This window comes from Cupressus sempervirens, chromosome 11 (assembly GCF_028749045.1).
Source record: "Cupressus sempervirens isolate cs-2001-9-10 chromosome 11, ASM2874904v1, whole genome shotgun sequence".
Taxonomy (NCBI): Eukaryota; Viridiplantae; Streptophyta; class Pinopsida; order Cupressales; family Cupressaceae; genus Cupressus; species Cupressus sempervirens.
Window position 1 is genome coordinate 8,354,881 of NC_143128.1, and position 15,554 is coordinate 8,370,434.

Genomic DNA, 15,554 nt, shown 5'->3' on the forward strand with positions numbered 1-15,554 from the left:
CACCTGAAAATTCAGGCAAAGATAGTCGAGAGGGCTGGATAGACAAAAACGACCCATCAGTAGTGATTATGGCTGACGAAATACCCATTTTTTCCAAGCATTTTTCGGGTCCCAAAAAAATGTGACCTTGCTTCAGTTGTTTAACCAGCAGTCGTTTATTTGGAAGGTTTTTCGGCTTTAAAAAAAAAAAAAAGACTGATACCAGCAGTTTATAAAATGCAATTTGCAGAAGACGTGAGATGTTTTTTTAAAAAACATGTGGGTGGCTTGAGTATAAATTGCGTTGCGGCTTTGGTCTTCTGCAACTCGCTCGATGTGTAGACAAATTGGCCACGATTTGTAGACGAGCCGTGGTAAAAAAAACGTGAGTGGAGAAAACGGGTTGTAGACGAAAATCCTTTTTTTTCATGGTTTTCCCAGCTCGCGATTTTCAGCTTGATGATTTGTTGCCCGAACAGAAACCCTAGCCAGGTTTTTTGTGAAAGATCAGAAATAATTTCGAAAAATCTTAACAAATAATTTCAATCGAAATTATAAATTTTTCGAAAAAATTTGAAGTATTTGCTCTGATACCATATTACGAGGTAATTAGTAAATACTTACTTGATATTAATAGAGACTGAAAGGTCAATATATACAAAAGAATGAGACAATGTTTCCTTAGGAAACGATCGTAAAGAATAGAAACATTCTATTCTAGAGAAAGCAAAAAACGAAAGCAAACTAAAGCTTAAGATATTTACAATAGATAACCATTAACTAATAATAGATGACTTATCTATTATTGTATTAAGTGAAAGATCTATATTCACTGGTATATGTTGGAAATATTCTACAGGTAAATCATAATGTTTTGAGATATGAAATTTCTTTGTGGTTTCTTTCAATGTCGGGATTGGCCTGAGATCTCGGCATTGGGGATTGGGGGTTTCGGAAGCAACATATTAATTGGTTTGCATTACTCCTTGCTTTGGCATGGGATCCTCTTGATGGAAATGAGATTTTTAACAGATTTAATGCTGGATGCTATGTATCTACCTATGGAATGAGACTTCAGACATGGGTGTGAAAATATTAGAATGACGTGGTTCTGTCCTTGTTGATGTTGGATGAAGTCTTTAGATAGTTGTGAGGGTGCGGCTTTCTCTTTTGCTCTGCTAGCCAAAGTCTTATGAGCAGATTTGGAAAGGGGTTTCTGAGGTTTATGGTTGCCAGTGTGTAGGGATTAAAGAGATGCAACTTCATTTGCAGATTGTATATGTTTTCCCCAGCATTATTATTTATCATAACAGATAGGTACTTGCAGTAAGACTCAGCCCCTTCATTTTTCTGTTCTCATCTGCAATTAATGTTCAAAGAATATTATTATTTTCAGTTGTCCAAATTGTCCAGTTTATATGCATTACTCTGTGATTTTGAGTAAAATTTATATCACATAAATATTGCCTTTGCTTGCAAATCTGAATCAAAACATAAAAAACCATCAAGTAGTCTGTTTGTTAAAATGACGCAGTAAACATCTGCAATAAATGCTCAAAGAAAATAATAATTTTCAGTTGTGCAAATGGTCCAGTTTATATGCATTTCTCTGTGATTTTGAGCAAAATTTATGTCACAAAAGTATCACCATTTGCTTGCAAGTCTGAAATAAAACATTAAAAACCATTAAGCAATCTGTTTGTTAAAATGACATGGTAAAGAATGCAACGAGCAAGGGTGCAATTTGTATAACACATTTCCTGAGCCATAAAGTGGAAGCGCAAAAGTATATAGCAAATGATAGGATACTACAGTGTTATTGGAGCTTGTGAACCTTCCATCCTCTGTGATTGGTTTAAAGATTTAATCATGGCATTGAAGGACATAAGGTCGTGGCCTGAATACTTGATGAGACAGGTAGCAAACTTAGTTTAGAGTCTCAATCAAGGAAAGTTCTCAACATTTTTATCCAACTAGAAGGATGTTCGACATTGTAGATCAGATGCCATTAGAGTTATTGCAATTAGCTCTAGTTCCTCCTGCAACTACCTTGATTCAATATAGGCGGTTGAGGCATTCAGATGTTGAGATTAGACTGTTGGCTGCTGCATGTTTGATTGAGATTACACGAATTTTAATCCCTCAACGGCCTTACAATGAAATACATTGAAGGAGGTAATCTAATTAATTGTGGATAGTTTCCATATTTGGGACATGACAAGTAATCATTTCTCTAGAAGGATTGCTGCTACATTTTTTTGCATTGTCAGAATGAATAATTTTATGTTGGATTTGGGATTACATGATTCGATCTCAATATGATTTACCATTTCTTGGTCAGGACCAGAAAAGAACACAATGATTATGTTTTTGCAGCCACAAAGGCTGTTATGGTCTTGTCTATTAATGAGAGTGATACCATCTCCCAGCCACTTATGTCTATGTTGTTGGCCATTTTGAGGCATTATTAGGATGTTTGTATAGCTTCTTATGAGTTGGCCATAGAGTGTCCAAACATTCTGAAGGAAACCTGAAACCTTTCTTTGGTAAAAAGGATGCTAAGCAGAAAAAAATGATGGAGAAATTGCCTTGGAGCATGAGAACCTTGAGACAACTTCAGGACAACTCTTTGATTATGTATACATATATTAAGAATGAGGAAGCGTGCAATGAAAGTGTCATAACAGTAGTATTTGGTCCATTTTCAGATTGTTCAGTGATGCTACCAAGACTAATGACTGCATAAGATATCTTGTGATGAGTTTACTAATATGCTTTAAGATGAAGAGCATGGAGAAAATAAAATTTCAGATGAATGGCTTGGTGACTTCAAAATTGCTATTTGGTGATGGATTCTTTTCACATTCCAACAAAGATAATTCAGATTTCTTGTTTGATTTCCTGTGAAGAGTGACTTATTCAGAAAGTCAACCAATCATGAGGAGCACAGTGAGTATCTCTTTTCTGAGCAGGGCAATCAGCCCTTTTGCACTTGGAATTAGGGTGTGTTCACACCAAAAGTATGTCAAGTATTGTGTTTGGGATTAATTTCCTTTTGACTATAGTTCTGTTCTAACTGCAGCTCTGTAGTTATGCATGGAGGATGGAATTGATGTTGCTGTCTTTGATTTTGAAAACAAATCTGATTCCGGATTACATGTAGCTATCTTGACTGAAGACCTAGTGACCTTGTTGGATTGGATACACAGTTCACTGTCAAAGATGAAAAATAGGAGGTATAGGTGATTCAGGACAACCTTGAAGGCTTTGATGACGAGTACGAAAATCCTGATTTTGGTATGCAACAAAGCAGCCAGGTCACTGTGCTTGCTTGGACAAGATTGGAAAAATCACTTCTGGGTGTCTATGGAAAATGAAGTGCACATTTTATCTAGTTTGGATGACATTAGAAGCCTTGTTGAAAAATTCATCTTTATAACACCTAAATTTGAGCAATATTTTCCTCTTGCTGATTTGCACATGATAAAAAGCACTATGGAGGAAAGAAAGTTTTCTTACACATAATGCATGATACAGATGTTGCCATCAAGTTTCTAGATGAGGATTTGTCTTTGACTAGGCATTTAAGGGGAAATGTTAGTGAGCTTACCATTGAGTTTGACCCCATGAAGTTTTCTCTGGAAAGTGTCCACGAGGCACTTCTTGAAGCAAACAAATAGCTCTATGATGTCAAGCATTCCAGATAGCTGAAGAACAGAGAAATGGAGGAGCTTGATTGCACTCAAGAGGGGTTTGAACTTGCACACTGTCACATAAAATCTGAAATTAGGTGTCTGTATTAGTAGGATGATTGGGTGGAGCATAAGAATTATGTTGATCTTTAGTTGATTGATAATCCACTTTTTGAGATGAGTGTTAATTGGACATTTGATTGTCCACTTTTCAAGGTAGATGGAGTTCTTTCTGATTCCATTGATAAGGGGGAAATTGATTATAGAATTTGGGACCTAGGTGCAATTTTCAGTGATGTTGCTTTATCTCAAGATTGTAGTGGTGGGTCTATTTCCATAGTCAGCACTCCTGGCCACTTTTTGATCAGAATGTGCAAGCTTTTAGATGTTGACACTCAGATTAGTGGGATGCCTTCTTCAGAACAACAATTGGGTACTTTATGGTTGAGGCTGGTTGATAGAAGTGATCTGACCATGGGAGATGACTCTCCAGTTCTTACTTATGTTTCCTATGTTTTCAGTAGGATTTTAGATTTATTATAGCTGTCCATACATTTTTTTATGAGCATATTGTTGTTGAGCATTGGGAGGCTTGGACGGTTGTGAAAGTATTTTTTTGAAGCAGTTCATTTATTTATTTGTTCCACTATGCTGACTGATAGTCCTTGCAGATACTATGGTCATGGAGATGGTATGCATAACTTTGGATGATACCTTTTGGATTGCAGTGGGTTGGTTGTGTTGGCATGTTGAAAACTATTCCTTGGACACACTTGGAGGTTAAGTGTCAATGTTATGATTTCAGTTGGCAACAACAATGACATTCCCTAATTGGCAGATTTCAGGGTTGTGCTAGTGATTGACTTGCTTCATGTTTGGGGCATCATGTCGAGTGATGCTGCGGTTTATGTTTTATGGTTGAGCAAGGTATCTTTTTTGTTATCCAGGACTGTAATTGGAAGTCATTTTGCTGATATGGTTTTGACCGAGACGCCTTGGCAGATAAAGCTTCATGGTTTTGATTTCAGCTCTTTTAGGCACATTAGTTTGGGATTTGATGATGATTACTTTTTGGGGTTCCAAGGCTGGTGAGTGCATTTTTGAGCACAATGGTTTGACAATTATGATCAGAGTGGCAAGCCAACAATATGGTGGTTCCTTTTTAAGATTGATTAGGAACATTGGGATCACATAAGTTTGCATACAGTAGTTGATGTGAATGAGAGAGCCAATGTTGGCTTTCAAGAGTTTATTCCTATGGTGTTTGAGATTGGCTCCTTCAAAGAGCAATTGTTTGAGTATATGCAGTATCTGATTGCTCTTCTTACAGGTTGTTTCCAGGTCTCTTGTTTTGGTACTTTGTAGGAAAATGCCTTGAAGAGATGGTGCTACAGATCTCCCAGGTTGACTTGGGACCTAGGGATCATTCTTGGGTTTAGTTTGGATTACTTTGATGATTGGAGGTTGTTTTGGCATTGCTTGAGGAAAAACTATCTTTGGGAAGGGCAGATTGTAATGTCCCTTGTTTTTGGGTTCTTATGTAGTGCAGCTGGTGTTAACTTTTAGGGTTTGTGTCAATCAATTCATAGTAGTATTTTGATATCACAAATGAGCTCAGGGGATTTATTGGAGCTGTTTGACACTTTTCAAATGGACTTTAGACATTTTGTTTGCACTTGCTATTTATAACATGTGCCAGTTTTGGACAATGATATGGCATTTGGCAGAGTTGATGATTTCGAATAGTTGACGTTAAGTAGAGTAGTTGATATATTCACAACATAAGGTGTTTTGAGGTATTATGTCAAATTATTTTAAAAATTTGAAGTGAAATTTAATAATTAACTAAAGTTTTTAATGTGATAAAGTGACTTTATTGGCAACTTGGGTACATAAGGTGAATCTAAAATTAATTTTAAGGTTGCACAACCCTAATTAGTTCATTAAGCTTGGATGAGTTATAAAAAGGATTTTGGAGCACATTTGGAGTTTGTTTGACTTTATTATTTCTGATATTTCTCTTAGAGAAAACCCTGTGTGGTTATGGAGATTTGGACTAGGTCCATCTCATCTTTTGTGAGAAGGAAAACCCTGTTTAAGAAGACTAGGTACTGCAGTGAAATATCTGCTTTGGCTGGTATTTGTTGGAGATCCCATTTAGGTATTTTACACTGCTTTTTTCGTGGTTTTTGTTCCAGTGTCAGGTTTGCAGGAGATTTTGGCACTGGGGTTTGGGGGATTCAAAAGCGACATATTCACTTGGACTGCTTAAGCTTGCTTTGGCATGGATCCTCTCGCTGGACATGAGGGATTGTTAATGGATTTAATGCGGATGCTATGTATCTTATTATAGCATGAGACTTAAGACTTGGGTGTGAAAATATTACAAGGGTGTGGTTCTCTCTTCATTGGTGCTGGCTGAAGTCTTGAGATACTTGTCAAGGCATGGTTTTCTTGTTTTTGCTGCTGTTCGACGTCTTATAACTTATAAGCTGATTTTGAAGGGATTCTGTGGTTTATTGTTGCTTCTGTGTAACAATTAAAGAGCTGCAACTTGATGTGAAGATTATATATATTTTCCTGAGCATTATTAATTATCACAAATGGACTGGCATTTGTAGTAAAGGTCAGCCCTTTTATATTTCTGTTTGGCAATTAATGTCGAAAGATTATTGTTATACTGAGCTGTACAAATGGTTTAACTGTCCAGTTTATATGCCTGATTTTGAGCAAAATTCATTTTACAAAAATTTCACCATTTACTTGCAAATTTGAGACAACATTAAAAACCGTCAAGCAAACTATTTGTTAACATGACATGGTAAAGAATGCATAAAGGTGCCAACTGTTTGACAAAATACATTCATAGCTGAATGGTTGAAAGGAGAATTTTTTTTGGTAGCAAACTGTAATGACCCTGCTCAAATCTGATCCCAAAATGCTGATAAAGGTTCAAGAAAAAAACTTTGCATACAAGGGTCATATGACTGATATAAAATTTCAGTTTGCTTTTATGGCTCTTTCTTTCACTTAGCATCAATAAGAATGCTTGCAAGAAGACCCTAAATTGACTAAACGATGACCTAACATGAATGTGCAACTTATATTGACAATACTCAATGCATATATGTGACTGAAACTACTTGCAATATGCAGCTACAGCAACTAGTAATTTTGACAAACACTTGGGATGCAAAATTATAACATTATTTATGCCAAAAAGAGAACCTACAGCCAATTGACATTTTTACAAACAGTTGGTATGTAAATTAATTAGCTGATAATAAATGATACTGAATTGCTCAAATGACACCAGCAACTATTATCTCCTTAATTGCAATGAAATTTTTAATACAATGCTCATGAAATATGGCCAAGACTCTTGGCATTTACATAGATTACAAAATATGATAATGTTGGTATAATGTACACCTACAGTTGAAACTTATAACACCTAAAATGCAATGCTAACAAAGGAACTTGGTTGTAGATGGCTGTAATAATTTTTTCCAATGCTGCCATTTCTGCTTTGCTTTTTCCGATCTGCTTTTTTCACTTGTTTTTTTCGGATCTGCTTTTTCGGATTGCTTTTTTCGGATCTTCTTTTTCAGACCTACTTTTTCGGACTGCTTTTTTGGATCTGCTTCCAAAAAATCAAACCCTCAGGTAGTCTGAGTATACAAATTAAGCTCAACTTGAAATGGCTGAATACTGTAATAACCCTAATAGGTTATAACTGCTTCAAACACCAAAAATTTTTATACTTTAGTTGTTTGACATTTCGTCAAACACTTTGCAAGCAAGCTCTGATACCACTGTAATGACCCACCTCTAATCTGCCCTCAAAAAAATGCTGATGAAAGCTCAAGGAATTTCATCAAACAATTCACATGCAAGGGACGTATGACTGATATAGTATTTCAGCTAGCTTCAAATGACTTTTTCTTCAATTTGCATCAATGAAAATCTTGTGCTAGAAGACTACAATGGACTACACAACGACCTAATATGAGTGTGCTACTAATTTTGACAATATTCAATGCATATATACGATCTAAGTATGAGAAATGAACACCTACAACCAACTGACATTTTTACAAACAGTGGTATGCAAACTAACTAGCTGATAAATAATGATATTAAATTGCTTAAATGGCACCAGCAACTATTATCTTCTTAATTGCAATGAAAATTACAATGCTCATGAAATATGGCCAAGACTTTGGCATTTACATGGATTACAAAATGATAATGCTAGTATAATGCACACTTACAGCTGAAAGCTTATAACACCCTAAAAAACAATACATAACAAAGAACCTGGTTGTAGATGGCTGTAATAATTTTCTCCTATGCTGCCCTTTCTACTTTGCTTTTTTCGAACTGTTTTTTCGGCCTGCTTTTTCGCACCCGCTTTTTCAGCCTACTTTTTCAGTTCCGCTTTTTTCAGACAGCTTTTTCGTACTCGCTTTTTTCAGCCTGCTTTTTCGGTTTCGCTTTTTCGGACTGCTACTATGTTGAATCTCAAAACCATATCTTTCAATGGCGTCAAGATTTCCAGCTTGAAGGGATTTCGTCTTCCAAACTATTGAGACATAATCTCCAACAAATTTTCCAATTTCTTTGATATTTCCAAGCATGCATAAAAGAAGCTCTTCCATTTCTTTTATAGTGTTCTCACAAGAGCTCCATCCTTCGTTTTCTCAATGTGGGATAAAACATAACTCCTTTTATGTAACTTATGTCTCCAATTTGTTATAAAATAAAGGGGACTCTTCTAATTTAAATATTTCCCACAACTATAGTCTATGCATTAATAAAGTTAAATATTTAAATTTAACTTTATAAAATAGCTTTATCAATGCATAACAAATCTTATCAGTGATAAACAAGTCTTCTTGTCGATTTTAAACAATTACCATCGACATATCGTTGCCACTGGATGTCCGCCCATGCCTAAGATGACTTACTATAAATGGTAAGTATGCCCAAAGTTGCCTCAAAACCCTTCAGAAAGACCTGCAACTGAAACTATCTAGGCCAAATGGCCTCTAAGTCCCTTTAATGTCCTGGTTAGCCTACAGGACCGTGGGGAAATAGGCTAACAACAACATCATGCTATGAATGCTAAAAAAGGGGACATTACAAATACCACTTCCAAAGTGCAACCTTTCAGAAGGTCTTTCTTTTCCTCAGTTATGCAATCTCTTGAGAAGTATCGTTCTCAAGAATTATGCTGAATATTTGCATATCTGGATGGTGCCACAAATGCTCAAAGAGAATGGTAGTAGAATTATCAATTCTCGTCTGTCCCAAATGGGAGCCCAAGCCCTCTATTTATCTACTTTCCTAAGAAGTTACTAAGAACTTTTAGAAACATCATTTTCTAAGAAGTTACTAAGAACTTCTAGTGACTTTATAAGATATTTTTCAAGTCACTTTATTAAATTAATTAAATATAAAGTTACCTTTTTAATATTTATTTATTTGATAACTTTATAAATAATTAACTTTATACCACTTATTTATTTAATTAAAATAATTAATTAGTCATCCTCATAAAATATTCATTATTTTGTACAAATTAATTAATTAAATTAATTAAATCAAATTACCGCCAAAACTGGGACATTACAATCCGCCCCTCCTGAAATTGCTTGACCTCAAGCAATCCAACAACACAATGAACTCCAACCTTCACCTGGATCCCAAATGAAGTAGTATGTGACATCCTTGTGGACATTAAACCAATTGCAAATCAGCATCATTAAGACCAACCATATGCCCTGTAACATAGCACCCAAAATTTGTGTGGGTGATGTAGAAGTCAGAATGACACCAAAAGGAAACTCCGTAGAAGATCTAAGAAATCTCTTCTTCCCTGTATCCACCCACATAATATATATTGGACTAGAATCCTGGTCATCACCAACATGCATTGAAAAAGATGTAGCTACAGGCGAACCATATGCACTCATGCCAATTGTATCAACAGTAGGTGTAGCCGTATCAAAATATATGGACATAGGAACAACACTAACAGCTGCAATATAAAACTTAACCGAATCTGGAGTTGATGAAATCTTATAATCAACATATGTGCCATCATTAGAACACACATCAACCAGTGCATGCATACTACTAAACTCCTCATTGGATGGTTCAACTGACATAGAAGTGGCTGTTGATATGATAGTATCCTCGCATTCTCTTAGTCCCATTGTTGCTGCATCGTCATCTGCTAACAAAGCTTCATATGTGGACTGCTGACTCTGCACATATGACTCAATGCCAGATTGTGAATCAATTATACTAGAGCGTAAACCCACATTGACTGACTCTGCTGAAACACCAACATCATAGCTGGGTGGCTCTATACATGTCTTGATCCCACCTGAGGAATTAACTACCTCCTGCATTGGAGCAACATACAAATCATCAATATTGATGCCCATCTGTCTACCCATAAGCTGCAACATCATATCCATTCGCCTATTCTGCTCATGTTGCATCATATCCATTCGCCTATTTTGCTCCTCTAATGTATCTAGTAACCTAAACATTATTTTTTCCTGATCTGGACTGATATACATTTTGTCAAACATTTTTTCTCTCTATTTGGCTATTCCAAATTCCCAATAAGACCTCCACAGGATGGCAGGACTTATAGCTTTGATACCACTGTAATGACCCTGCTCAAATCTAATATCAAAATGTTGATAAAGTTTCAAGAAAAAAACTTTGCATACAAGGGTCATATGACTGATATAAAATTTCAGTTTGCTTTTATGGCTCTTTCCTTCACTTAGCATCAATAAGAATGCTTGCAAGAAGACTCTAAATTGACTAAACAATGACCTAACATGAATGTGCAACTCATTTTGACAATATTCAATGCATATATGTGACTGAAACAACTTGCAATATGCAGCTACAGCAATTAGTAATTTTGACAAACACTTGGGATGCAAAATTATAACATTATTTATTCCAAAAAGAGAACCTAAAGCCAATTGACATTTTTACAAACAGTTGGTATGCAAACTAACTAGCTAATAATAAATGATATTGAATTGCTCAAATGACACCAGCAACTATTATCTTCTTAATTGCAATGAAATTTCTAATACAATGCTCATGAAATATGGCCAAGACTCTTGGCATTTACATGGATTACAAAATATGATAATGTTGTTATAATGCACACCTACAGTTGAAACTTATAACACCTAAAATGCAATGCTAACAAAGGAACTTGGTTGTAGATGGCTGTAATAATTTTCTCCAATACTGCCTTTTCTGCTTTGCTTTTTTCACTTGCTTTTTTCGGATCTGCTTTTTCGGACCTGCTTTTTCGGATGTGCTTCCAAAAACTCAAACCCCTAAGTAGTCTGAGTATACAAATTAAACTCAACTTGAAATGGCTGAATACCACTTCCAAAGTGCAACCCTTCAGAAGGTTTTTCACTTCCTTAGTTATGCAATCTCTTGAGAGGTATCGTTCTCAAGGATTATGCTAAATATTTGTAGACTTAGATGGTGCCACAAATGCTCAAAGAGAATGGTAGTAGAATCATCAATTCTCGTCTGTCCCAAATGGGAGCCCAAGCCCTCTATTTATCTACTTTCCTAAGAAGTTACTAAGAACTTCTAGAAACATCATTTTCTAAGAGGTTACTAAGAACTTCTAGTGACTTTATAAGATATTTTTCAAGTCACTTTATTAAATTAATTAAATATAAAGTTACCTTTTTAATATTTATTTATTTGATAACTTTATAAATAATTAACTTAATATCACTTATTTATTTAATTAAAATAATTAATTAGTCATCCTCATAAAATATTCATTATTTTGGACAACTTAATTAATTAAATTAATTAAATTAATTAAATCAAATTACCGCCAAAATGGGGACATTACACAAACATGGCTCAATAGTACATAAACTAGTCTGTGTAGGACCTAATAGGTAAATGAATCAGGCAATATACCCTTTTCGCATCAACATACATTTTAAATTTTAGTCTCTATTAAAATAAAAAATAGCTAAACTGCTACATTACTAATGTCACAGAACATCTTTGAACTGCATCAATTCCTTCAAGATGCCCTGGGCTACTATTCTATGTAAAAAATTGTCTTTTCTCACTCACAATGCCGCCTACATTGCTTTTAGGTGATATTGGTCAAATATTTTTGGTAGATCAATTAGAAGTCACAAAATGTTCATAAGAAATCATTTCATGAGAACAATGACAGTCTCTTGAGTAATGTTTCTTTTGGCCAATGGCCAAAAATGACTGTTTCTACTATCATTGCTTGTACTTATGTTTCAGATTGTGATGGCTATTTACTGTGACATTTCTGAAAACATAGATCAACAAAATCCTATCACAGAACTAATACTCTTTGAGAAGAATAGAACAGTTATCAGGAATATGAAGTCATACCCTCAATAGCAAAAGAACTCTCTTTTACTCTTTTACAAGAAATCAAGTTTCCCTGAGCAACTACCTTTGAGAGCAACACAATTGTGCATAATTTTATAGTCTTCAATTGTACTTATCAACAGTTCTACAAAAGCTGTACTTACACAGCCTTGTATATTCTCTCAAATCTAACTTGCAGGAACTTGTGTGACAATTCGGTATTCATTAATATTGTGAAAAGCTTAAGACTGCCCTCATAGTGTATTAATGACAACGAACACTAAAGAATGTAGTGTGCCATTGTACAGGGGAGTGGCAGAGTTTCTTCTGGAAAACTCATAATGCCATTTCCTATGTGATTTCTCTATGAACATAAAAACCTAAAAGTGGCATTTTTCCATATTTTCTGTTATAACCATAATGATGTCATTAAAATAACTATCATTACTCGTAAGGTCCTTGAAATTTTTGGATGCCAATTGTGGCTTTTGCCTATATGCTTGGTGTTTAACTATGCCCTGAGCTTTGTTAGTTTGAAAGGGTTTTGATAAAGGCAAGGCATAATTTGAGCTGCAGGAAAAGACTCTTTCCTAGATGGTTGGTGGTTCTTTGGGAAACCCCTTCAATTTGCCATTTCTTAATCCACATTGTCATACCATCCACTTTCATCGCAAAAGTATTTCGTCTCTGTATTTTTATCTTGCCTAATTATGTTTAAAACTGACATAAATGCCTCTCTTGAAGGCTACAGATCTCTTGTAGCTAACACCATGGCATAATGAGATTGTACATTTGTTTCTAATGCGATTGCGCTTTTGTTCCTAATTTCTGTAATAATAATTATTCCTTTAAGAGACCTGGTTCTCATCCAGGACATTGACATAAATTTAAAACAACCATTTGCACCATATTTTTAAGAGGAATCTCTTAGTTTGTAACCTCACTATTGGATTCATCTGCATTACTCATTAGTTTGTAACCTCACAGTTTGATTCATCTGCATGTAGTTATTTCAGTATAAGGTCCTTTAATCCCCAACACAAGTTTGAATCAAATTAGAGGCCTAAATTTAGAAGAGCCTGCCTTCAAAATTTTGAACATAGAACATGATGGAATATCATTATGCTAACCATAATTGATACATTTATCTTGTCTTTATTAATTTCATTTTTGAGCAGCCATATAAAGATATCAAATTGCTTTTGTATTCTAGCTTTTCCACTTGCTGAGAGATCAGGATGAGTGGAAACAATGTTATGCATTCCAATCCATTTTTCTATTTTAGAAATGAATAAACCAAACAAATTTGGGATAAGAGAAAGGGCAGACATCTATTTTTATGAACGTATTTTGCCTTGTCTTCTTTGTGTGGGAAAAGAGAAGGGGCGGGCATCTATTTTTATGAATGTAAGTTGCCTTGTCTACTTTGTTATCATTTTCACTTATGGGGACCACAGTTCTTTCCAGGCCCTTTTTTGTAAAAAAGAAAATGTGATTTGTTGCTTTAATATGACCAATTTGGAATATCTTTTTGGAGTTAATGGAGTATAGTTTTGAGTGGATGAATTTATGGAGTCATTAGTACCTACAAACATTTTTATTTTTCTTCTGAATGATGATTTTACACTGAGTGGCTAGTGTTAATAGAAGGTGCATTGTTTCTTAGCCATCAAAAACCCAGCATTTCCAAGTCCTTGCTAGTGTAGCCAGAACAAGGCATTACTCTAAAGTCGATCATTCAAGATTATATTTGTTACATGAGCCTCTTTAAAGAACATGGGCTTCAATTAGTGAGTTTTGATTTTCTAACCTTATAATCAATAATTGGCCAATTCTATTATACAAAACACATGGTATGATATTTTATAAAAAATGTACTGGACAACTTATAGCTTGTATTTCATTTGTACCTAGAAATAATATTTTGCACGGGAAAGTTTCTTAGAGGAAATGAGGATCTTGAATTTTTGAATTCTTAGTAATTTATAAATGCTGATTTTCTTTCTGCTTTGTTTAGTTGTCTGTCGTCACTTTGAAGTTTTGGTTGGTCTATTCCTTTATCATCATGAAAGACATAAATAATTGTAGATATTGACATGATTGTTTAATAGGAAGATGCATATCACAGTTAACCTTATATGAATTTTTAATCATATCAATAATTCTTCACCTTTGTGTGCAGGTGTCTTCTCCAGGTGCTGAAAGGTTTGTTAAAGTACCTGATGAATTGGAACGCTTCAAGGGCTTACCGCTTTATGTGAGCTATGTTATGGACGAGACAGAAAACAAAGAGCAGAATGGTATTTTTGAGCTGGATAGCTTCGATTTAGAATCAGGGAATTGTACATTGAAACTGGCCAATGTAAAAATCAATAGGATGAATCTTGGTAAAGGTAGAACTTTTAGCAAAAAGCAAAAGAATCAGAGCTTCCATCTGCCTATTTGTTCATTAAAACTTGTAAGGTTGCATATGGAAGGATGATTTATGTGTTAAGTACGGAGAAAACTATTGACTAAGCAAGCTTTTACTATCTGCAAAGTTTGTTTGAAGTTATTTACCTTCGTCTTGTCTGGGTGTTTGCCCTCTGGCATCATTTTTGCTATTCTGACCAATTTAGTTGTGGGTTTTAAAGGATGAAAATTGCTATGAATTGTTGATGCGTCTTTCCACAGATTCCACATGATTAAGGAACAATATAGATTTGAGATGAAATGAAATGACAAGATTTTTAATAACATCTGCAAGGAGCAGCCTATATGGGATTTGAGGTAATGCAGTCAAGGATGGAGAGTCCAGAATGGACTGTCCAGCCTTGCAGCAGACATCAACACAGAACTAAATGGAAAATAGAAATATGCTCTTATTGATCAAACAGGTTCCTATCTGCCTGTAGGCCCCTCATATGCCTAATACATTAGGTCTATTGGCCTCACATGTTGGTGCACAGGATTGCCATGGGCTTATTACAATGAAAATGCCAAAAAGTCTTCCGGTTTCTATCTCCCAAACTTCCTAACTACGAAGCCCCTCCCAAAGATCCTTGAAGGTGTTTATAACTTTATACACTAGTTCTGAACAAATTAGGAACCATCTTCATCAGCCTCCATCAGGTCCCAGTCCTGTTTAGAGTGTAATGTGTTGGTCGGGTCCATGCGGTTGAAGAAGACACTAATCTCGATGTAGATAGGTGCAGACACTAATCTCGATGTAGATAGGTGCAGATCCATCTGAAGGTTGCCTCAACTCCTCTGCCGTATGGTTATTGTGCCAGCATTGCAGGGTTTGAAGATGCTACCATTCCAACCTCCGTTAGGTCCAGTCCCAAGCTGTTTGATCTAGTGAAGATATCATTCAATTAGGTTGTCCCTTGCTACTAACACCTTAATAGGTTGTAATGGACTTGTCATCTTGCCTCCATTCAATTTTGCAAAGGAAATTAGTTCTATGCA

The 15,554-nt window shown here is 35.3% G+C and overlaps 1 protein-coding gene across 1 annotated transcript in view; it reads left to right on the forward strand.

Moving 5' to 3' along the window:
* Positions 1-14,662, forward strand: part of LOC149527961 (uncharacterized) — a 118,013-nt gene extending 103,351 nt beyond the window's left edge. Inside the window, exon 5 of the mRNA XM_089810518.1 lies at positions 14,287-14,662. Coding sequence (XP_089666644.1) covers positions 14,287-14,586 — 300 coding nt within the window. The 3' untranslated portion in view covers positions 14,587-14,662. The remainder of the gene's footprint in view (positions 1-14,286) is intronic.
* The last annotated feature ends 892 nt before the right edge of the window (positions 14,663-15,554 follow it).